We start from the raw sequence: 23,179 nt of genomic DNA, 5'->3' as shown, positions 1-23,179 counted from the left end.
GTGATTCAGACCCTGGGTCTGTGTTGGAGCAGACGGGAGTGTCTGGCTCAGCAAGACAGGGTGCTGGAGTCCTGAGCTGGCAAGGAAAACAGAAGTAGGGGTAGTCTTTGCACATCGGGTGGCAGCTCCCAAGGGGGTTTCTGTGATCCAACCCGTCACACTCTACTTAACCAGTGAATAGTTACAGCATGAGCAGTAGCTGTGTAAGCTGCCCTGCCAATGAGCCTTAACTATGGCTACTAGTAAAGAAAATTATTTTCATGCTGTTTTGGTCCTTGGCTTCTCTGCTAAGATTAGCAAGCAGGCTGCTGAGTGGTGCCGAAGGAAGGGATGACTTCTGAGATGGCCATTTGTGTAGTTAAAAAACGGGAGGGAGTCCACCAGTTCAGAGGGCACAAAACCAGCATTAGAAGGTAACAAAGGCCCCAGTACTTCATGCAGAGACTTAATCCTGCCCAGGGTCCTGCTATAGTCAATAGGACTTGGCCCAGGTGCTGATGGATTCAGCTTTAGGATCTGGGCCTACCTTTGTACACTTACCACTCTGGGCTAGATTTGAATTCTTGCTTTTTCATTGTGAATCTTGATTTGGGGGGGTCATAAAGCCCCCAATTTCTGGAGTTGTTACCTAAAAAACTCAGTTTTCATTGCAAAAACAGTAAGTTTCTAACTTGACTGCAGAGAAAAGTTTGGAAACGTGAATGGTGAAGTCTCCAACACTGGAAGACACAAACAAAGAACCCAGCATTTATTATCTTTAAACTCTTGTGATTTTTTTTTTTAACACTTGGGCTTGTCAATACTGGAATTGCTGTCCTAGACACTAATGGCTCTGTGTACCAGCTATTACCAGTCCTTTCCAGTCTCATCCCCACCCTGGCAGTGCCTCTGTTCCTAAAATATTTTAAGATGCCCAAAGTAACAGCTTGAGTAAGGGTGAGGGGATAGAACAGGGGTGGGCAAACTTTTTGGCCTTAGGGCCACATCTAGGTATGGAAATTGTATTGGGGGTTGGGGGGCCATGAATGTTCACAAAACTGAGGGTTGGGGGGGATGCAGGCTCTGGGGTGGGGGGGGGAGCAGGAGGGTGCTCTGGATTGGGACCAAGGGGTTCAGAGGGTAGGAGGGGGATCAGGGCTGGGGGAGGGGGGGGGCATGGGAGGGAATGGGGGGGGGGGCGCAGGCTCTGGACAGCACTTCAAGCAGCTCCCAGAAACAATGGCATGTCCCCCTCCAGCTACTACATGAAGGCGAGGCCAGGTGGCTCTGCGCGCTGCCCTCGCTGCAGGGGCAGTGCTTGGGGTGGGGACAGTGTGCTGAGCCCCCTGGCTGCCCCTAGGCATAAGAGCCAGAGGGGGGACAAGCCACTGCTTCTGGGATCCATGCAAAGCGGGGCAAGACCCTGACTCTGCTCCCTGTCTGGAGCCCCCGAGTGGGGCAAGTCCCAGACCCCACTTCCCAGCAGGAGCTCGAGGGCTGAATTAAAATGTCTAGAGGGCTGGCTGTGGCCTCCAGGCTGTCGTTTCTCCACCTCTGGGATAGAGGCATGAGATAAAGACAAACGTTCCCCCCCAGAGATTACAAATGGGTAGGAAGAAAGCATGCACATTTTTATTCTATTCCCACCCCCTAAATGCTACACTGTCTTTCAAAGGCTTTACATAAACATAACCTAGGGAGCTATGCTGATATATACCCCTTCAGAGTGGGACATGTTGGTTATCCTCATCTTCTCAGTTCTTGGACAGGCTTTCTCTCTAAAATTAAACACTGACTAGAATGAGGGTCAGTGGGGCACACAAGAGGGAATGAATGATCTGTGCACCCACAAAAATAAACTGCAACTGGAGGAGGGGAACACAAGCATGTAAACAACTGAAATGGAGCTGGCTAAGGAAATGTAATTCCCCCTGAGATCTCACTAGAGGCACTGTTCTTACACCTGCTGAGCCAGGACTTTCTCTCTCTTCCCTGTAAACAATTCCTGAATAAGAGAAGAGTGCCTGGGAGGTGGAATGAATACTGAGCAGAGTGTGCAGAATGCAGCATAGCACAGGGCTATTTTCACTGAATGTGTCTGTTCCAATGTGAAACGGGCATTGGATAACCGTGAGAGTCTTGGAAACAGAGATTGGGGAGAATCTCTTCTGGAATTTCCCCAGGGGGAAGAAATCAACTAACAAATACCAGGTGATGCATGAAGAGGTTTTTAATACCCTGGAATCTTCTGATCACTCTAATTAAACACCAGGACTCTTGAAATCTAGAAAACAATGAGATTTAAAATAGATTGAAGTGGGGGAGGGGAGGGTTATTTGCATCAATAAACTGAGCTTATTTGCAATGTACTACTTGTCTATTTCAGAGAAGCTTTAGCCATCCAAGCTAGTATTTTCCTGATGCACCCTCACTGCAGACCTGAGAAAAAGAGACTTGAATATAACCTGGCTCCAATGCACCTTTAATTACAAACACCCCCCATTTGCTGGGTTGATCTTTCTGCTGCAGTCTCCCGAGTCCAGTTCTGCAGCAGGAATGCTGGCTCAGGTGTGGACTGACATGATCTCTTCCCAACATCTGACACTTAATCTATTTTTTTTCAAATGACCAAATCTGACCTGCCCTCTATTCTAGTACAAGGTGCCAGTTTATCTGTCTATGGTTTGAGTCAGGAGTAAAACAGGTCATTCAGCATCAGCTTCTGAAAAGTGGATGTGAAGAGCAACAATGCATGTGCAGGATGAGGAGTGAAATGGAGCTGTTAGAAAGGAGTAGGAAACAAACATCAAAGGCGAATTGAGGCAATGCAGTCATAGCCTCACTACCTCTCTTTCATGGCTGATAGCAGGTATTAGTACCTGCTTAACCCATAATAGCAGGGTGGGGATCTTTCTGTAATCACTGCACTGCATAAGAGCTTTGATTGGCTACTGCTGGCCGCTGGCTATTTGTACTGCTTAGCTATAGCACTACAGGCTTGTGCTTTTAGTGCTGAAAGGCCTGGGTTCAAATCCTGTTATCAAGCCAGCTGGTTACAGGTATGCTGGATTTAATGCATCCCTTTGGTTTTTGTATCTAACATTTAAACCTGGGCTTTCTAGGCTCCAGGAAATTGCATGTTGGGAGACAGGAGGAGAGGTCAGGTCTGGGCCATGTCCCTTGACTCTTCCTCCAAAATGCTAAAGAAACGTGTACCTATTTCTCACTCAGGTGATGGGGAGGGTATATAGACATCAGCCTTGGGACTAACTCTGGGGAAGTAACATGCTTTTATTGCCCTCTCTGAGCTGCTGTGCAAAATACTTGGCTCTCTGTATAAATGCTGCCATCCCTTTTCCAAGGAGGAATTCAGCTGTTAAGGGGGATACACTATCTGTGAATTGACACAGCTCCATAGACTTCAGTGACACTATCCCACTTTGTACCCACGGAGGATCTGGTCCCCTCTGACTACAGCTAGTGTTAAGGATGTGCAATGCCATTCTACCTGCCACCACCTTGCTGATGGTGCCCCCTTGGTGCCCAAAGAGCTGGGAGCAGTGGTAATCCTATTTCCTCTTTTGAAATAGGTAGAAGCTGAGAAAAGTGAGAGCAGTGTTTGTGCTGGAGAGCTAATTTTGGGGGGAGGGGAGAATCTTGGTGAAGTTCGGGTCTCTGAGCCTTTGTACTTACTTGCAGGGTTTGGATTTCTAAGGGGCTAAGAAATTCATTTACCTCTCCCCCCACATTCTGAGATTATGCTAAGACAGGGGTGGGCAAACTACAGTCCAGGAGCCACATCCAGCCCTTCAGACATTTTAATCCGGCCCTCCAGCTCCTGCTGGGGAGCGGGGTCTGGGGCTTACCCCCCTCCACACGTGCTGTGGCTCTGCACGGCTCCCGGAAGCAGCGGCATGTCCCTGCTCCAGCTCTTATGCATAGGGGCAGCCAGGGGGCTCCACACGTTGCCTCCGCCCCAAGTGCTGCCCCCACAGCTTCCACTGGCTGAGAACTGGCCACCTGGATGCACCTCCATGTAGGAGCCAGAGGGGGGACATGCCGCTGCTTCTGGGAGCTGCTTGAGGTAAGTGCCACCCAGAGCCTGCACCCCTGACCACCTCGTGTCCCAGCCCTGATCCCCCTCCCACCTCCTGAACCCCTCGGGCCTAGCCAGGAGCACCCTCCTGCACCCCAGCCCCCCAGCCCAAGCTTGCACCCCCAGCTGAAGCCCCAACACGCTGCCCCAGCCCAAAGCCCCCTCCTGCACCCTGAACTCATTTCTAGCTGCCCCCCAGAGCCTGCATCCCCAGATGAAGCCCTCACTCCCTCTTGCACCCCAACCCCCAATTTTATGAGCATTCATGGCCCACCATACAATTTCCATACTCAGATGTGGCTCTTGGGCCAAAAAATTTGCCCACCCTTGTTCTAAGGCAATTCAGGGAGCAGCCCCAGTGCCTCTTGTGAGAGGGAGGGGAGGCAAATTGAATGCAAATGGTGCACTGCTGTGATAGCTGCAGTGGCCTCTGAATCCTGATTCTTATGAATGTGCTGGAAAGTGAGGAGGGCAGAGCAGAAGTGGGAGAAGATTCCATTTGCAGGATGGAAAAATACTGGCCAGCCCTTGTAGCAGGCCATACCGACCGCTGTGCGCTTCCCTGCCATCCCCAGTCCTAGGATGTCAGCCGCCCTGAACTCCATTTCCCCCTCCTCCCTGCGGAGCCAGGAGCTGAAATTAAAATTAAGGTGCTCAAAGCTCTGTTGTTTTTGTATAGGCAGGGGGGAAAGCTCGGTACTGGGCTGGTGCCCCCCACCCCTGCCCAGTAAACCTTTGGGTGTCCTAGTCAAGACAGCTTTCCCCTCTCTGCCCTGTTGAGCGAGCGCGGCTTGTTTTTGTGCATGCAGTTATATAAAGAAAGGGCAGCTGTTAACATAAACACTTTGGATAGCAGGGAGAGTTGATCCTGTCCCCACTTTCCAAGAACCGTTAGAGGGGGAAAAACAACCCCCTCCCCCTGCTTTCTAAACCCGGCTTGGCCTTTCCCTCCCCAGCAGCATCTAGTGAGTGGGGAGAGCTCTTGCTTGCCAGAAAAGAGCGACCCAGGGAGTGTAAGCAGACAGCCGGAGATCTGCAATGCTGGGCATCCAGTGGGAGAAGGGGGGGGGGGGAGCTAACTTCCCCCTAAACAGAGTTTTACTGTTACCGGAATTACAGTGCAAACCCAGAGCCGCACCTTCCGCGGGCGGCAGCGCCAGCAGAGTCCCAGAGCCGCTGTCTCTGGGGTGCTGCCTTTGTTTTGAAACGGGGCCCAGTGAGAACCGGCCCACACCGCTCTCGGGATCGACTCGCAGGGCTCCGGCAGAGGGGGCCAGGGCATGCACAAAGGAGCCAGTGTGCGGCTTCAGGAGCAGGCAATTCATTCTCCGCCTGCTGCTGCACGGAGCTTGTTTTCCTCTCCCTGCTGGAGAAGGCGGGGTCCCCCGGCCCGGCAGGAGCTCGCTCTTGTTTTCCCCTTTCCCCGCTCCCCCCTGCCAGCCCAGCCCAGCCCCGCTCTCCTCTGTACCTCCCTCCCGCCCCCCCCCTCGCCCTGTCTTCGCTGGCCCAATGGCTGGGATCCACGGGCCGCCCATCAGCTGATCGTGTCGTGCTCATGTCTTGAGGAAGCCAATCGGACAGCCCGGGGGCCGGCACGGGCAGCCGATAAATGGGCGAGCAGGGAACTGGCTTCTCCAGAGCCGAGCATGGGAGCACCTCGGGGAAATTGAGTACTCGCCCATCAGTCCACCTAGCCTGCCTCTCCTCTGCATCTCCTCTCCCTGCTCAGTAGCCAAGGTAACTGCTTCTGTTCCCACGGGGCGGGGGTGATGGCAAATCTCTGCCCGTTCTCTCCCATGCGTTGGGTGGCTTTGCGCGGGGACGTGTACTGGGAATGTGTCGCCCCGCGTATGGGATTGGGGGTGCTCCAGGCTGCTTTGATGCTGTTCACAGGCAGTGGGGTGGGCTAGGAGGACGCTTTGCTTAATGTGGCGTTGTTGGGTTTTGCTGCTTTCCCTTAGAAGATGTCCCTGCCCCTGCTCCTCTTAAATCAATGCACCCTAAGTCTGGCAGGCTGTTTGTACAGCGCCAGAGAAATCCCGCAGGGCCGGGTCCCACACGGGGCTCGGCTCGGGTCTGCAAGGCTGTATTACAAGGTGACTTTGCGGATGGATCTTGTCTTTTCCTGAAATGCCTCTCCGTGTGTTTCCCTATTTCATTGTCTTGCTTCCAGTCAGTCTCCGATTCCTCGAGCAGAGAGATTCCTGCCTTGATGACAAAGGGACGGCTGGGTGTGTGGTACCTTTACTCCTGATGGTGTCTGGGGCGGGTACGCCGGCATAGCTCCCCTTTCTAGGCTGCTGTGTTTGGCTGCTTTATGTCTCCGAAGCAGCCACTCCAGGGGGCAGCTCCGATTTAGCTCTGTAAAGGGGAGGGGAAACTAGGTCGCTCAAGATCTTCTAAGGGGCTTTTCTTTGCTGGAGCTTTCTGGAACAGAAGATCTCCTCACCGTTGCTCTGCACAAAGCTCCTTAGCAGTTTCCTTAAAAAAACAGGAGTGCAGGCTCCTAAGAAAGGAGAACAGGGGAGGAGGGATTTGCGTGAAGAGAGAAGCAGCCATAGATCAAATTTCTTCGCTGACCATAAAGAGAAGCCGTGGGGGGCAGCAGTGGGTCCTTCAGTTGGAAGCTTTTACAGGCCCAAACCTGGACTGCCACTGTAGAGGCATGAAATCAAATGGGCAATAAATGCAGTGACAGCAAGGGGGATGCAGAGAGGGAAGGGGAATCGAGGGAGGTTTGTATCATGGGGGGTGGTCTGCCTTCTGGCCAGTTGTAGGGGAGAAGTACGCTGGTTCTGAGACCCCAGCTGTTTCCAGGCTGGAGTCACCGCAGTGCTGCTTTTATTGCCAATAAATAAATAAAGGCAGGGAAGGGGCTGAACAAAATCTTGTCTGTGCCGGTCAGAGGGGTGGCTGCTTCTGAGAGTACCAGAGAGGGCTTGACTTGCGGGGAGGAGGGGGGCTGCTGGGAAGGCTGGGATAAGGTTAGCAAGGGCCAGCAGGGCTCCATGACCCCAGGCACAGCTGCTGGTGTGACAGAGGCAAATCTGCATTCCTCATATGGGACAAGGGAGTACAGTGTCTTCAGCCAAAGCAGCTACTTCTCAGAGTCAGGGGCTTTTGCCCCAAGTATGCAGAGCCAGGGGGATATAAAAGATCCCCAGTGACCTCCAGTTGCATCCTCTGAATCTGCTATAGCTCTCCCTGTATGTGAGCAGGGCTCCATGGCGGAGAGGCCTCTTGAGTCTCTGCTGTTCAAAGGTTACTTACTTTGCCTTGGGCTGTAGTTAGGGGCCCCTCTCATCTTACTTAGCTAACAGTATTGTATATCTTCAGATCACATGGTCTGGAAATGGAGCTGTCTCTGGCAAATGGTCCTTACTGGAATGGGGAAGGACCACAGAAGGCCCTGTCTAAGCCAAAGTGGGCAAAAACGCTGCTCCAGGGCAATGTATGTTCTGAAATTGCATTTTGTGAGTGAAGAGTTCACAGTGGAGTCAAGGAGCCCTTCTGAGGGGCTGCTGATCTCTTAATGATCATAATAGCTAGAGAGGGAAAAGACCAAGTCCATCAGCTGCCAGGGCAGGACCCAACCCCTCAGTAGATGAGATCTCAGATATCCTGAGACCACAGGAAATCTTTGAAACCAAATGATTGTTGTAGCTGGTCCCAAACCATGTTATTGAACTGCCGTATTGATACACTGTCTGTTTCCTATAGTGTAATCTACTGTATTCAGATTCACAACTGGTGTAATCAGCTATGATGCTGTCTGGGATATTCCAGCATAACTGTCTAGGGGACACTCAGTGCACGCATCTCTCTTCTGTTGCTGAGCTGTGAAGATCTCCCACTTGGTCATTCTCTTGTATAAGGGTGTGAGAACCCATTCGGAACACAGAAAAATTCATGGTTGGCTTTTCCCTCCCCTCCTGGCAGGACCCCAGTAACGCACCCCGCAGCCATGGCCACCTCAGCAAGTTCCCACCTGAGCAAAGCTATAAAGCAGATGTACATGAAGCTGCCTCAGGGTGAAAAGGTGCAAGCTATGTACATCTGGATTGATGGGACTGGGGAGCACCTGCGCTGTAAAACCCGGACGCTGGACCAAGAGCCCAAGAGCATTGAAGGTAAGAGGGCAGGTGTATGGGTGAATGCTGGGTCTACAAGCAGTTGCACCCAGTGGGTTTGCAGCAATATAGGACTTGGCTTGGGTTCAAGCATCTGACCACAGAGCTGTAAAACGCTGCTGTGCTGTGGGAAGGCAAAGCTCCTTCTCTTTGAGTTGGGAGTGGGGGTGTCTCTCCCACATGGGGGAAATCTGGACCAGAGACAGTCAGTGCATTCCTGCCCTTGAGTTCTTTGTATCGAGTGCATGATGTGGGATAGCTCCCACCTCGCTCCTGGTGTGTGTTTGGGAAAGTGGACAGGCTGAGCGAGATGCACTTCATAATCTCCTGATGTGGAAGGAGATCTGGAAGACCACTCTTCTCCTTGTGGGGCAGAGGTGTAAATAGAGCCGGGAATCGGTGACGTGTTCCCCTATCTGTGCTAAAGGGGTGTCCGTCTGCAAGGTATTCCCAGCCTGCTGGCTCTTTACCTGTAAAGCTCTTCTGGCCCTGGGGAGATGGCAGGAAGGAAACGATGGGAAAATAATATATCCAGTGTAATTAAGAGCTTGTGTGTCTCAGAACAAACAGCCCCAACTGACATGATAATAGCATTCGGATTTCTTCACTTGTTGCCATGGCACTGGCCAGAACAGTCATAAAACCAAAGTACTGTGCATGAGCAATCAGAATGATCTCCCTGCCTCCCTGAGGAAGTGGCTGGCACAGCTTGTTTGGCACCCATAGCACATGGAAGGGGATAACAATGGGGGCAGAGTTAATTTCTTCACAGCTGCTTCACATGTGCTCGCACTGCAAAAGCAGTGTTCAGTGGGGGGCCTGAGCCATGCTCAACTGGAGGGGCATAGGTAGTGTAAAGGGGATGTTCTCTCCCCACAATCACTGGACTATCCAATTGATGATATTCCCCCTTCAGGCAGCTCTAGGCCTTGTGCATTCTCCCAAGGTTCCCTTCACCAGGTCTGTGCAGTTGCATCAATGTGGAGGAGCTGTTTCAGGGCCGTCCAGCAGTCTGGAGACAACTGAGGACACCGGAATCCCTCTCTCATTCCTTTTGACTTATAGCATCTCCCTGATTCCCTTTGTTTTGGCTAGGGAAACCCATCGGGGTCTTCATCTTACCATAGCGTGTTGGCTACAAGATAGGAAGTGTTCGTCAAGGACGTCTGCAGTGCAGTTAGCTGAATCGGACTTCGCTGATGTCCCAGCTTTTTGTTTTTCCACAGGGTAGCAAAGAGCAATTCCCTCACCCCATCTTTCAATGGGAGCAAAATCAACAAAGTGCAGTGTGTGCCAGTGTCCTTTAACAAGCAATCTTTTTTGCACAATGGGTCGTGCTGAATCAGCTGGTGAACTCATCTTGGTGGTTATGGAAAGCTGCTAACCTAAAGGGGTGAATTTTTCTCTCTTGCTCTAGATCTACCTGAGTGGAACTTTGACGGCTCTAGCACCTTCCAGTCTGAGGGTTCAAACAGTGACATGTATCTTCTCCCTGCTGCCATGTTCCGGGACCCTTTCCGCAAGGACCCCAACAAGCTGGTTCTTTGTGAGGTCTTCAAGTACAACCGCAAGTCAGCAGGTATGGTGCAATGCCTCCCCCGAGAGTGGCTGCAGTAGTTCTGGGAGGGGTGAGAAGGCTTGCTCCCTCTTGGAGTAGAGGAGGGTGGGTGGAGGGGTAACTGTCAGAACAGTAGTTAATGGAAGACTATACCAAGCACCATTAATGCATTAACACTGTACAAGACATACAAATATTCCTGCCCTGAAGAGCTTGGCTATAAAGAAAACAAGATACAGTAGGCAACACCAAGGGACAAACTAGCTTAGATGTTTATCTATTCTGGTCTAGCCTCTCTTGTCACTGGCAACACGGAGATGGAGGAGTATGACATAGGTCAGTGCTTGGGAATATTGAAGGACTCGTCAAGAGGAACTCCAACGCTGGGAGGGATGTGGGGACTGGGAAATCATTCTATGGGGCAGCATGGAAGGGAGTGGGGAAAGAAGTGAATTGGGTGGTATCACTGATTGGTGGGAATAATGTGAACCTGAAGGAACAAAACCTCTGACATGTGAGATGTAGGCCTGGTCATGGACGAGTAGCTTCTGTGCACATGATTGCCAGCATATGGTTCAAGAGACTAAGAACATTATGGAACAGTACAAGGAAGTCCATAATATGGCATCAACAACCAATAGGGCACCCACTATTTAAGGCCAGCAGCCCTACCTACCACTTAGATTGTATATTGGCTAATGATGATGGTCACAGGGCAGTCTCTTTGGGTCTGAATTTCTGGGCTTCCCTAGAGGTCTGGGTGGGGAAATGAGTCCCCCAGACAGCCTGTATGGTAGTGGCTTTGTCCAGAATACATTGGCAAGTCATAGCTTCCATGGTGGGATAAGAAACTGAGCTGTTCCACCAGAGCAGCTCACCAGACTCCTTTTTTTTACCAGTAGCTAGAAGCTACTCGTCCATGACCAGGCTACATCTCACGTCAGAGGTTTTTGTTTGTGGCTAAAACATTGGTGAGCTAATAAGCTTTGTGCTTTCCTTCCATTCTAGAGTCAAACCTCCGGCACACCTGTAAACGGATTATGGATATGGTGTCCAACCAGATCCCCTGGTTTGGGATGGAGCAGGAATACACTCTTCTTGGGACAGATGGACATCCATTTGGCTGGCCTTCCAATGGCTTCCCTGGGCCCCAGGGTAAGCTTCCAGGAGTTAATATCTGAACTAGGAATAAGAGATCTCATGAATACTTAACCCCAAATCATAATGTTATCAATCACTAATTAATGGGATTAATTGGAAATGTTTAAAGTGAGACGAAAGATTCAAGGAGTTGCTAAAACTTGATCACCAAAAGCTATGCTGACAATGACCAAAACTAAACAACGAAAGTAATCTTTAGTGGCTGTGTGGTAATCTTACGACATAGACTAGACACATATCCAGTGTTAATTCCATTAGTCTGCAATTCATTTAAATATGACCAGTTGGGCAGGGTTTTCAGAAGTAGGAGCTCAAGTCCCACTGACTCTGACTGGAGTCACACTCTGGAGGTACTTTGTTCTACTATTACCCCAAATGAAAGCAGTATAGAGACTTTCCTGCGACCTGTGCCTTCTGGGAACCCTTTCCTAACTACTCTGTGCTCTTCACTGCACTCAATCACAAGCTATTTGAAGACTATGTTCACCTTTCTTGTGCTCTGTGCTACTGCAGGTCCATATTACTGCGGCGTAGGAGCAGACAAGGCCTATGGCAGAGACATTGTGGAAGCGCATTATCGTGCATGTCTCTATGCTGGTGTTAAAATTGGAGGAACAAATGCAGAAGTGATGCCTGCACAGGTAACTACTTTGGCTTCACCTGCCATTGCAGTCAGCTGGCACCAGCCAATGATGCAATGCAGAAGCTCAGGCTGCTAAACTCTGCCGCTGCAGTCAGTATGTACCCTGGGGCTTTGCAAATGTTGAGAGTGCAGGAGGGTGCAGAGGGGGTGAACAGCATCTTGCAGCAAATGGTTCTTCACCAAACTGAGCCAATGGTTCTTTTTTCTCTCTGCTCTCTGTAGTGGGAATTCCAGGTGGGCCCGTGCGAAGGGATTGAGATGGGGGATCACCTCTGGATTGCACGCTTCATCCTACATCGGGTGTGTGAAGACTTTGGGGTAATCGTGTCCTTCGATCCCAAACCCATCTCTGGGAATTGGAATGGAGCCGGTTGCCACACCAACTTCAGCACCAAGTCCATGAGGGAGGAAGGAGGCCTCAAGTAAGTTTCTCTGCAACTGGGCTAGTTGCATCAGTCTGGCAAACTCAGCTAGGGAAAGTGGACTTTAGAAGTCTTGCTGCTGTTGGTACAGAGCTGAGACTGCACCGGAGGCACTAGTTGGCTTGCCAGGGGAATAGTGACATGTCTTGCTCCAGGCAAAAGATTTTTGGCTTGAATACCCCCCAGTGATTCTAGATTTATTTTATTTTTTTTTAATTACCTGGAACTGAACTCCCTTCCCACTGTAGCTGTTGCACCCAGAGGTTGTCTGCACTGAAGATTGAGGAAATTCCCCAGTTGTAGTCTAACACTGGTACAGTTCCACCGGCACTAGTAATGGTGGAAGTGCTAATAGACAAGGGACAGCTGTTCTTACCACTGTCTAACACTGGATTACCCACCTCTGTAAAAAGGCCTGTACTCCGTCTATAGTAGGAGTTTATCTCGTGCTAGACCAAAGGAGGGAGAATTTCTGCCTCACTGTAAACAAGGCCAAATATTGAAAGTAGATTCAGATTGGACTATTCTTAGACCATTGACTTACAGATTCCACTGTACTTGAGAGTCTGGGACTTTATTTTTCAGGGACTAGATTGTACTTTTCAAGTACAATGTAATTCTGTTAAGGATCCACTTGGCCATTTCTCTGCCCACTCCTCCCCCGTAACTTCAATGGGTGCATTCAGATTATCACTACACTTGCAGAACTCATAAGCTTCCGAAATAATAAAACGTGTCGAAGCACAACCTGTGTCTTCCCAAAGATAAATTTACCAGGCATATTTAGTGGCAATGCAACTCGGCCAAATTATTGATTCTAACTGGTACCCCCACAAGCTGTAATGTTCTTTACCTCCAGTCAGTGAGAGTCTTACCTGCCTTTGGGATCCCCCAAAAAATTCTGAGAGCCTCACTGGTCAGAATAGGCAAGGAGGGGAAAACACCCAGCCCCACATGCAGGGGAACTAGCTGTAGGAAAGAAGGATTTGAACCATGTAACCAAGTGATACAGTGGATTCAGTTTCCCAAAGAAACTCACTATCAATGAGAGGAAGGGTCCCATGGCTGGTACTAGCTGGAATGGGAATGCTTGCAGATAAGGGACTGAAACATGGGATTTGTGTGCTTGGGTGAGGTATGGGAGAAAGCCAAGTGGGTGAGTTCCTGCCAACATTATCCATGGCCAAGTGAACAGCAGCACAGCCAGTGTTCTTGCCAAAGGCTCACAACCTCCCGCCTTCTGTCTCCAGGTATATAGAAGAGGCCATTGAGAAGCTCAGCAAACGGCACCAGTACCATATCCGTGCTTACGACCCAAAAGGGGGGCTGGACAACGCCAGGCGCCTGACAGGCTTCCACGAGACATCCAGCATCCACGAATTCTCTGCTGGCGTGGCCAACCGTGGGGCCAGTATCCGTATCCCCAGAAATGTGGGCCAAGAAAAGCAGGGCTACTTTGAGGACCGCCGGCCCTCTGCCAACTGTGACCCTTATGCTGTGACGGAGGCACTAATCCGTACATGTCTTCTCAGCGAAACTGGGGATGAGCCCTTTGAGTACAAGAACTAAGTGGACTGCCCCATGAGAGACACCGCCTACCCCCAAATGTCCCTTCTAGATGTAATTTTGAGGGCACAAGTTACCACTTTGTTTGTGTCCCAGTAACTCTTGTTGTGTTGGGGGGGGGAGGGAGCATTTAGTTCTTGTTGATGTCTCATTGTTGATGCTTGAGAGGAGTGGGCGTTAGAGAAGAATTTTAACCACTGTTTTGTCTAATTCATCTGTATGTCTGACAGGACCCAGTGGCTTCCATGGACACAGGGTGATAGGCTGAAGGAAGGTGGATGGACAAGAGGCTGTAGTGGGTTTTGCCCAAGAGTCTAACTCCCATGATAACGACATACATAACTCAGCTCTCCATAGACCAATTGTCCTCGGATTAGAGTTATTCGGGGGAGAAAGGAGTAAAGCAGCTATGATAGATTCTGACCCCTTTGCACACTTACACAAGGTGGGAAATTTCCCATCTCTGGCTTTGATAAGACTCTTGGGCATCTTCTTGCATTCTGCTGTCCCAGCTAAATGTGGGAGCTGGTAGCAAAATTCCTCCTTGCTCTGTCATTGGAAGCCACTCTATCTCCTGTGTATAACACAGAGTGAAGTAGTATTTTTTTATATTTAAATGTAAAAACAAAAAAAACTATATATAAATTTTTTTTAAAAAAAAAGACGTTCCAATAACTCAGCCAGCTAGAGCAGGCGGGTTCCTGAAGGTACTGTTGGAGGTGGAACTCCAGTGTGGGCTAGAGCAGAGGGTAGAATGGGGGGTGGGAGGGGGTCCAGGAGGGAAGTTGACTGACTTTTGAAGTGTGGCTTTGCCATTCTTAGCAGGGCATTGGTTCAGCACTTGGAACTAGCAGTAACGATCATAACTTAAACTGGAGCTGATGCGGGTGCGTGGCATGGCTGAAACACAAGAAGATGCTCTAAATTATGAGTTGGCTGGTCAACTTAACTGTGTTAGCGATGGGGTCATGGGTGTTTTATTTTCCAGTGGGATTAGCATGTCACTAAAGCAGGGCTTTTGATAAAAAGAAACAAGTTTTAGATTTTAATAATGTTTTTAGTGTTTCTAAAGTTGTACAGTTTTACAGAGACCATTGGTGTTAACTGTTGATATGTCCAGGCACGCAAACTGCCTGCCACCTAGCCAGGACTACACTAATGAGGGGGCTCTGTGCCCCTTGCCCTTCCCCCCCCCCCCCCCCCGGGCTGCCCCTAAGTTCTCTCTGGGGAATGCCTAGTGGGTTCAAACGTTCTGAGATTTTGGATGGTGCCAATATATGCCATTGCATTTGGATTTACGAATAGTTTCTTTTATAATAACAAAAAACCTTAATTCTGACTTCTTTCTCTCTGTGGTTTTATTCCTCTGAAATGTCATGGCGTGGGCTCTTAGCTATCTGGAGGGATTTCAGCCTGGATTTTCTCTCTCTCCTGGAATAAGATGGGGAATCCTAGACACACATGTTCATTCTCTGGGCAAAATGCCATTGTTGGCCTGGAGGAACTCTTGGGATTAGGGTTGCCAATTTTGGTCAGATGTAGGTTTCATTGCATGACATAATCTTTAATTCCTGGAGACTCCTGGACAATCCAAGTAGGGGTGCCAACCCACCATCGATGAGCTGGGGAACTCAGACATGGGATCTTCATTTAAAAAGCCCCCCCAAATCTGAAGCCATTCAGTTGTGTAAGAACACATTTTACAAAGCTGGTTGGCCAAATTCAGCTCATTATGCCTGCATCTGTGTACCTGAAATGGGGCTGTGACCTGCTATTGTTCACATTAGTTTTCCTCTAGTTGTCTGCCCTGAAAGAGTCCCAACAAATCAAACCCCCTTCTCTTCAGAAGCGGTTAATGCAGGAACCTGGGGCTAGTACCAATGACTTGCCTCATACAATTTTCTAAACAGAAGGCCTAAGTGGTGTTGACTGCCTGCAAATCCTGTCTGTTTCACTTGGGATCAGGGTCACTGTGATAAAGAATTAATCTCACATTTCCTAATTCAGAAGTCGGACTCCTAGGGTGAGATTTTCAAAAATGCCCCATGTTAGCCTTCCTCTGCTCCCATCTCGGGCATTTTATTGTTGACTGCAGTGGAAACCGCTAAGCCAAGGGCAAGTGCTTTTGTGTATCCCACACATAATCTTTCTAGACAAATGTTTATCATTCTTAACTTCCCACGCTACTTGAGATGGGCCTCACCTTCCTAAAACCATAGAGTCCATGTGTTGAAAGTGACCTCTAGCTCCATCCCCTTGGAAGACTCCGTGAAGCATCTACTTTCCTAGTTGTGCTAGATAGCCTCTGGTAGGAGATGCCCTCACAGAATTCACATAATGTTACTGGAGAAACCCTGGTGCTCAGTGCATGGGGCAAGTCTGTACCTAGGGTTCTGTGGTAGCCTAGATGCCAACAGGTTCCCAAAAGTGAAGGCTGGTAATATAAGACCAGGCTAGCTGGGTCTGACTATCCAGGTCCATCAATAGAAGAATGGATGGGAAAATGAGTGTTTGCCCTATACAGCCTGGATGGCAGCAAAGACTTTCATGACTCCAGCCATCAAAAGAAAGGCTGCATGCATGATTCAGATGGGCTGTTGCTCTAGCCTCTAAGGCATACTAGGCCTGATCATGCTGGCACCGTTGAGAAGGGGGAAGCTTGGCCATTACACACCCCAAGGAATGCTGGTTGAGGGAAGAGTACAGCTCACTCAGGTTTTTCTGTTGTGCTGAAGGTTTGTGAGGCCCTCCACTGTGGCCATGGTACTTTGTGCAAGGCTGGGCTTCTCACAGTGCAGAGGGGAGTTATGTGCCCAAAGCCAAGGAGATGTGGGAATTAAATGCTGACCTGGCTCCTGTGAGTATCCCAGCCTGAATGCTTCGATAAAGGTGAAAAATGTAACTCTCCTCAGAGCTGACAGGATTTCTGCTTAAACACTGACTCACCTGTTTTCCTAAAACAACAAAGCAACTTTCCACACACAAAGTCACCCTTCATGGTAGTAGCCCTGCTGTGGGTGCACAACTCAGAGCTTAAAGTGTAAGTGGCCCTCCCTGGAGGGGCAGTGTGGGCTGGCAGCTAGGCTAAGGGAATGGGAGCCAGAAATGTGAGTTCTAGTCCCAGCTGTGCAATACGCTTGCTGGGTGACCTTGGACAAGGTAGTTTAAAATCTCTCCCTCCTCTTCTGTCCTGGTAACGTGGGGAGGCTGCTTACTTAACGAGTGGCCTGTGGCTTAAATCATAAACCGGGTCTGTCCTCGGTTAGCAATGCTACAGAAATGCATGTTGTTATTAAAGGCCAGTCTGAATCCTCTCCTGCATATGATGCTTTGTCTACCCTTAGATCACAGTGCTTTGGGATAGTTTTGGGCTACTGTAATATGCTGCCTATGGATCACTCCCCTGTTTTTAACATGTAGCTACTTCCGGGGTGGAACATGTCAGCAACACAAGTGAAGAATGAATTGTGCAGAGGGGCTTTAAGGTAGCAGAAAGTGATTAACACTCTTGACCAAATTCAAATTTGGGGTAATGTTCCTGCTCATGTCAGACGTGTCATGGGTGTTGTATGACCAGCCGTGAGTGGTGATGATCTCAGCCTTACCCCTGTGACCAGGAGCACCAGCGCCGTTCTTTCTGTGCTTCCTCCCTCCATCCTGGCTGTCAGTTCAGCACTGCCAAGCGTTCTCCCACCCCCACCTGCCCCCATCACTGTCCTAAAGAGCCTGGGATTTCATTGGACATCTTCCCTCCAGCACCGATCAGGCCTCACCCTGGGTAAGCTTGAGATTTGACAAGCTCCCTGCCCATTGTGGCACACATGTAGGTGCCAAGAATCCAGTTGTTTCTTCTTCTTCATCTTGACATCCCACTTTTGTTTCTTATGGAGTCTTTCCCCTCACATCTTATTCTTAAAATAGCCCAAGGCTGCACGTTCCCCTCAGATCTTCCATGAGGACTAGTCCTGTCCCCCTGCAAAGCAAGCAGCCGAATAACATCCTTCCCAGAGTAAGCACTCCCAGAGTACCCTGAATTTGCAGACAAAAAGCCACCCCAAAACTCCTGTGCATGCTGTTATCTTTAACAATCACCCATTTGAGGCTCAGCAAGGCCAAAGATCTGCTTGAGTCCCTCTCTCTCCCAATTCTTTCCCTCGTTCTTGTAGCAAGTGGGAGCCACATGCTCACCTTTATTACATGTGCGAATGAGCAAAATAGTAGAAAAAGCCCCTGCACACATGGCTTTTGATAGCAGAACTACTCTCCACTGGACATTCCCAAATGTGGCTGAGATATTTGAGTGGAGATCCACTAGGTTAGACTAGTAGTAATCCCCTTTTATCTCCCTTAGTGGGGAGAAGATGCCAGCCTAGAAGGGTTTGCTGGAGCCTGTGTGTTTTGAATAGCCAGGGGTAATAGAGCAGAGGATTAGGCTTTTCAGAGTTCTGCACTTTTTTTTTTTTTTTTTTTTTTTTTTTTTGCAGGCTGCACCTATTTCCTGTGCGAGCCCCCAGATCCATCTCCCAGGGAGACAGAACCAGGCAGGCAGACATTTGTAATAGAGTTTTTACTCTCCTCCAGAGGTTCCCCAGGCACAAAAGAGGGCATGTGATCCCAGGTTAGCCCATGAAGTGTGCTGAGGGCCAAAGGCTGCAGGGGAGGGGCATCTGTGTTTTATGCTAGGGCTAAGTGCAACCCATTTCCCTGCAAATGGCAGTGGAGGACATGGGGCCTTTTTAATATGTACATATAAAGGGTTACATGGAAGCCCATAGGAGGTGCTTGGAAATGACATGATCAAATGCCTTTGAATTGACAGGCACCAATAAAATAATGGCACTGTCTCCCCAAGTCCATTGCTTCTCAAGTTGTCTAACATACTAATTAAAACCTGGTACTTGTAATTTATAACAGCACTGCTTTGTTCTCTGCTGATAAAAGAATTAAATCTACTCACATTTAACAGGTCCAATAAATACTGGGCTGAAATTTGATAACCATCATTGTTAAACTATAAAACTGATTTCCACATTTTAAAATCTAATTTATCTACTTTTTTAATTAACCCCCCCTCCCCCAAGCCTAAATTAACAGACTCCTTCACTGATAGGGAGAAAAAATGCTTTCTTTTCAGAAAACCTCATCTGTAAATCTTCATTTTTGAGTCTCTTATTATTATCTGGGCATTACCTCTTAGTTAGTTAGAGTGCAAAGAGCTCATTTTTTGAGATTGGGACTGTTAAAAAGTAAAAATTCTTCACATGAAATCCTCAGAAGATAAACTTACTATTTTTTTAAATCAAATGTTTTGACTCCTGCACTAAGCTATTAAAAAAAAGTAAATTGGTTTTATGTTCACATTTTAAGGCAACGTTAATAAACAATGATGCAAAAGTACATTCTTCATAAAAATAGAAACATAATTGACAGACAATTCAAACTTTGCTCTATAATGCCAGTAAAATACGAAACATGCAGACTGAAGGCAGTCAGAATGAAATCACCATCTTTTGGATGCGCTTGTCAATTGCATCCTTTTTTGTGAACTGCAGCCTTCTCAAATCTAATTACCAGGCAGAGAAACATTGAGACAAGTGTTAAGCTCTCTAATGTTCCAAACTCTTTCTGATTCTCTTCTGATGCAATCAAAATAAGATTATCCACAAGTCTCTTCAAAGGTTTGACTGTGCAAGTGAAGATGATTTAACTGTTATCACCCTCCTAGGTTCAGTCATTCTAGCCCAATTATTTTTTGTGTGGAGGTGCCTGGGAATGAAATTTTCCATGCAAATCCCTTATTTATTATGAACTCTTATTGCAAGTTTCTTCTGTATTTTTCCTGTTAAATTTTCACAGTGCCCTGAAGGATACCAAATGTCTCAATGTCAATTCCTTTTTCATGCTACAGTAGAGCTGTTTGATCTTCATGGATCTCTCTGTAAATCAGCCTTTATGCCATATAACATCAGCCTCTGTACTCACTACTAAGCCTTTCTTCCTGAATGCAGCTTCCATGAGGTCAAACACGTGCTTTGATAGGGTATTTAAGCAACTATTGGAATGATTAGCGATTATCTTTGAGAACTCATGGAGGATGGGTGAAGTCCCAGAGGACTGGAGAAGGTCAAACTTTGTACCTATCTTTAAAAAGGGGAACACAAAGGACCTGGGGAATTAGAGACCAGTCAGCCTAACTGCGGTACCTGGAAAGTTACTGGAACAAATTAGAAGTAGCTAAGGATGAGTGAAGTAAGCCAGGCCCTGTCACTTTGCCTGGGGGCCAGGCTCTACAAAGCAGCCTATTAAAGCAGAGCAGAAGGGTTGCTCCACCTGAGTGATTGTTAATGTGCGTTGGTTACCCTAAGGAACAGCAGATTGGGTCTTCCCTAGCCTTTGGGCTCTGTGAGAAGAGCAGTGGCTCTGATCTGAATCCTGGACTGCAGCAACAGTTTCAGTGGAGAAGGTGGGTGATGGGGTGTCCTGCTTGCTTCACTTTTTATTTCTAACCTTTCAAGTCTGTTTTCATTTCCCCCTGCTTTGCGCCCCTCCAGCAAACCTCCCCCACGTGCACAGTCTTAGAGTCCTGTTGCTGGAGGCAAAAGGAGTATCTGTGTTGGCTGAGGGCCCCAGCTGAATGTTTCAATCAGCTGTTATTTATTCCACAGCTTCCAGCTCACCCTCATGGACGCCAACCGCTACTGGTAGGGTGGGGCAAGCGGGGGGCGTGTGTTGGGGAGGTGGGGGGCAGAGCATGTGGCAGGGAGGGGCTGGGGCTCTTGAAACCGGCTCTGACTCAGCCCTTTCTCCCTTTGGATCCCCACCTCGGGCCCCCCACCAAACCCAGGATCCTGTCTGCCTGCTGGGCGCTGACACTGCTGCTGATTGTGGGGGTCCTGGCTGGGACCCCTGAGTCCCCTGGCTAAACCTGGAGTCGGGGGCCAGGCAGCCTGGCTCTGTCCCTCCAGCCAGAGCTATGGCGGGGCCCTGATGCCCGAAAAGGTGGGGGGGCCCCTTCCCAGTTCCAAAGGCTCTTTCCTCTCCTGGAAAATGAGACCGGCTCCATCTTGGTGCAGCCCCCAGCTGCGTTATGTTCACACGGCATGTGGGCTGGCTGGGATGTAGGCTGCATTTCCTCAGTCCCTGGAAAAATCATGGAGCAAGTCCAGAATTTATTCCTTGAGAAGCACTTTGAGGAGAGAAAAGTGATTAGGAACAGTCAGCATGAATTCACCAAGCGCAAGTCATGCCTGACTAACCTAATTGCCTTCTATGATGAGATAACTGGCTCTGTGGATGAGAGGAAAGCAGTGGACGTGATATTCCTTGACTTTAGCAAAGCTTTTGATACGGTCTCCCACAGTATTCTTGCCAACAAGTTAAAGAAGTATGGGCTGGATGAATGGACTATAAGGTAGATAGAAAGCTGGCTAGATCGTTGGGCTCAATGGGTAGGGCTCAATGGCTCCATGTCTAGTTCGCAGCTAGTATCAAGCGGAGTTCCCCAAGGGTCGGTCCTGGGGCTGGTTTTGTTCAATATCTTCATTAATGATCTGAAGGATGGCGTGGACTGCACCCTCTGCAAGTTTGCAGATGACACTAAACTGGGAGGAGTGATAGATACGCTGGAGAGTAGGGATAGGATACAGAGGGACCTAGACAAATTAGAGGATTGTGCCAAAAGAAATCTGATGAGGTTCAACAAGGACAAGTGCAGAGTCCTTTACTTAGGACAGAAGAATCCCATGCACTGCTACAGACTAGGGACCAAATGGGTAGGCAGCAATTCTGCAGAAAAGGGGTTACAGTGGACAAGAAGCTGGATATGAGTCGACGGTGTGCCCTTCTTGCCAAGAAGGCTAACGTCATTTTGGGCTGTATAAGTAAGGGCATTGCCAGCAGATCGAGGGATGTGATTATTCCCCTCTATTTGACATTGGTGAGGCCTCATCTGGAGTACTGTGTCCAGTTTTGGGCCCCACGCTACAAGAAGGATGTGGAAAAATTGGAGAGAGTCCAGCGGAGGGCAACAAAAATGATCAAGGGGCTGGGGCACATGACTTACAAGGAGAGGCTGAGGGAACTGGGCTTGTTTAGTCTGCAGAAGAGAAGAGTGAGGGGGGATTTGATAGCAGCCTTCAACTACCTGAAGGGGGGTTCCAAAGAGGATGGCTCTACACTGTTCTCAGTGGTAGCAGATGACAGAACAAGGAGTAATGGTCTCAAGTTGCAGTGGGGGAGGTTTAGGTTGGATATTAGGAAACACTGTTTCACTAGGAGGGTGGTGAAGCACTGGAATGGGTTACCTAGGGAGGTGGTGGAATCTCCTTCCTTAGAGGTTTTTAATCCCCGGCTTGGCAAAGCCCTGGCTGGGATGATTTAGTTGGTGTCGGTTCTGCTTTGAGCAGGGGGTTGGACTAGATGACCTCCTGAGGTCCCTTCAACCCTGATATTCTAGGATTCTATGTGTAGGACCATGGCTATCCTTAGGCATACGCAGCTTATGCAGCTGCGTAGGGCACCCAAAAATTTGGGGCGCCACCGAGACAGCAGGTAAGAGCAGATCGGTTCCTGCACACCCAGTGCGTGCTGCAGTCTCCTTAGGCAGGGGCCATATTCACGGAGCCGAATGTGCCGTCGTGACACATTCTGCGAGAGGGATAGGGTACAGGGGTCTCTGCAGGGAACTATGAGTCTCTGCCAGGGCTTTGGAGCTGTGCTCCAGCTCCGCTCCAGCTCCAGGCAAAAATCTGCAGCTGCACTGCTCCGGAGCTGCTCCGTGCTCCGCTCCGAAGCCCTGCTCTCCGCTGCCATGAGGTGGGCCGGGTGGCTCAGTATCCTTTGCTGCCTTGTCCCTCCTTCCCCACTCCCCCCCTCGAGGCTGCGAGCCTGGGCTGCTGCAGCATCTGCTGCATACGAAGCTCAGTGTGTGTCAGCAATGCGGGGAGGGAGGTTCTTCTGGGGGTCCATGGTGGGGGTGGTGGTTGTGCCCCAAGTCGGGCATAGGGGCACCAGCTGAATAATACTGGGTAGGGTCCCATAAATCCTAAGGACAGATGAGAAGAGTGTCGAGAAGACAGACTCCCTTCCCCGAGGGGCTTGCAAGCTAGATACAGTGCAATGGTCACTAATATTACAGAGCAAAATATCAAGTAGTGACCAGCTCACTGGAGCTGCTTCTTGAGAGCACTGGTCATTTTTTCATAACAAAACCCCATGGCTTTTAATTAAGAGACCCCCTAAGAGTCATGGGATTTTTGTATCCAAAATCATGGCTGTGCCAAAACCCACTGCCTAAATTACGGTCCATGATGTAGAGCTTCCCTGTCCAATATTTTTTCATTAAAATCCTATAACCGTTTGTAATGAAGACCCACCACTACACAAAGCTTCTGAGGAAGGCTTAATAAGCAGTTCTCTTACTGAGCTGAAACATACAAGAGTGTTCAGTAACTACCCATGAAAGCTTATGCCCAAATAAATCCCTTAATCTTTAAGGTGCCACCGGACTCCTTGTTGTATTCACAAAGTATCTTAAAATGGGATCTGTAATCAGAATCTTTCATATCAAAGTTCCTATGTAGTGGCAGATTCAAAGACATAGTAGATGAGGGAAGGGATAAACAT

At 48.9% G+C, this 23,179-nt stretch overlaps 1 protein-coding gene across 1 annotated transcript; it reads left to right on the top strand.

Annotated features, from left to right (window-relative positions):
- Window positions 1-5,703: 5,703 nt before the first annotated feature.
- Window positions 5,704-14,894, top strand: GLUL (glutamate-ammonia ligase). Its single transcript, XM_054037571.1, has 7 exons — window positions 5,704-5,812; window positions 8,015-8,205; window positions 9,623-9,784; window positions 10,772-10,918; window positions 11,438-11,565; window positions 11,790-11,989; window positions 13,240-14,894. Exons 2-7 carry the CDS (start codon window positions 8,040-8,042, stop codon window positions 13,556-13,558), a joined length of 1,122 nt encoding a protein of 373 aa, XP_053893546.1. The 5' UTR covers window positions 5,704-5,812; window positions 8,015-8,039; the 3' UTR covers window positions 13,559-14,894.
- Window positions 14,895-23,179: the final 8,285 nt, after the last annotated feature.

Source organism: Malaclemys terrapin, chromosome 8, assembly GCF_027887155.1.
Source record: "Malaclemys terrapin pileata isolate rMalTer1 chromosome 8, rMalTer1.hap1, whole genome shotgun sequence".
Lineage (NCBI taxonomy): Eukaryota > Metazoa > Chordata > Testudines > Emydidae > Malaclemys > Malaclemys terrapin.
Note: the sequence above shows the minus strand (reverse complement) of the source record. Positions and strands in the feature narration are given on the sequence as shown.

What these genes read in the sequence shown, in the direction of transcription:
- GLUL (XM_054037571.1), top strand. Translation starts at nt 8,040, where the DNA reads ATGGCCACCTCAGCAAGTTCCCACCTGAGCAAAGCTATAAAGCAGATG. An exon ending in CAGAAGTGATGCCTGCACAG is followed by an intron (nt 11,566 to 11,789) that starts GTAACTACTTTG and finishes TGCTCTCTGTAG; the next exon opens with TGGGAATTCCAGGTGGGCCC. An exon ending in AGGGAGGAAGGAGGCCTCAA is followed by an intron (nt 11,990 to 13,239) that starts GTAAGTTTCTCT and finishes TTCTGTCTCCAG; the next exon opens with GTATATAGAAGAGGCCATTG.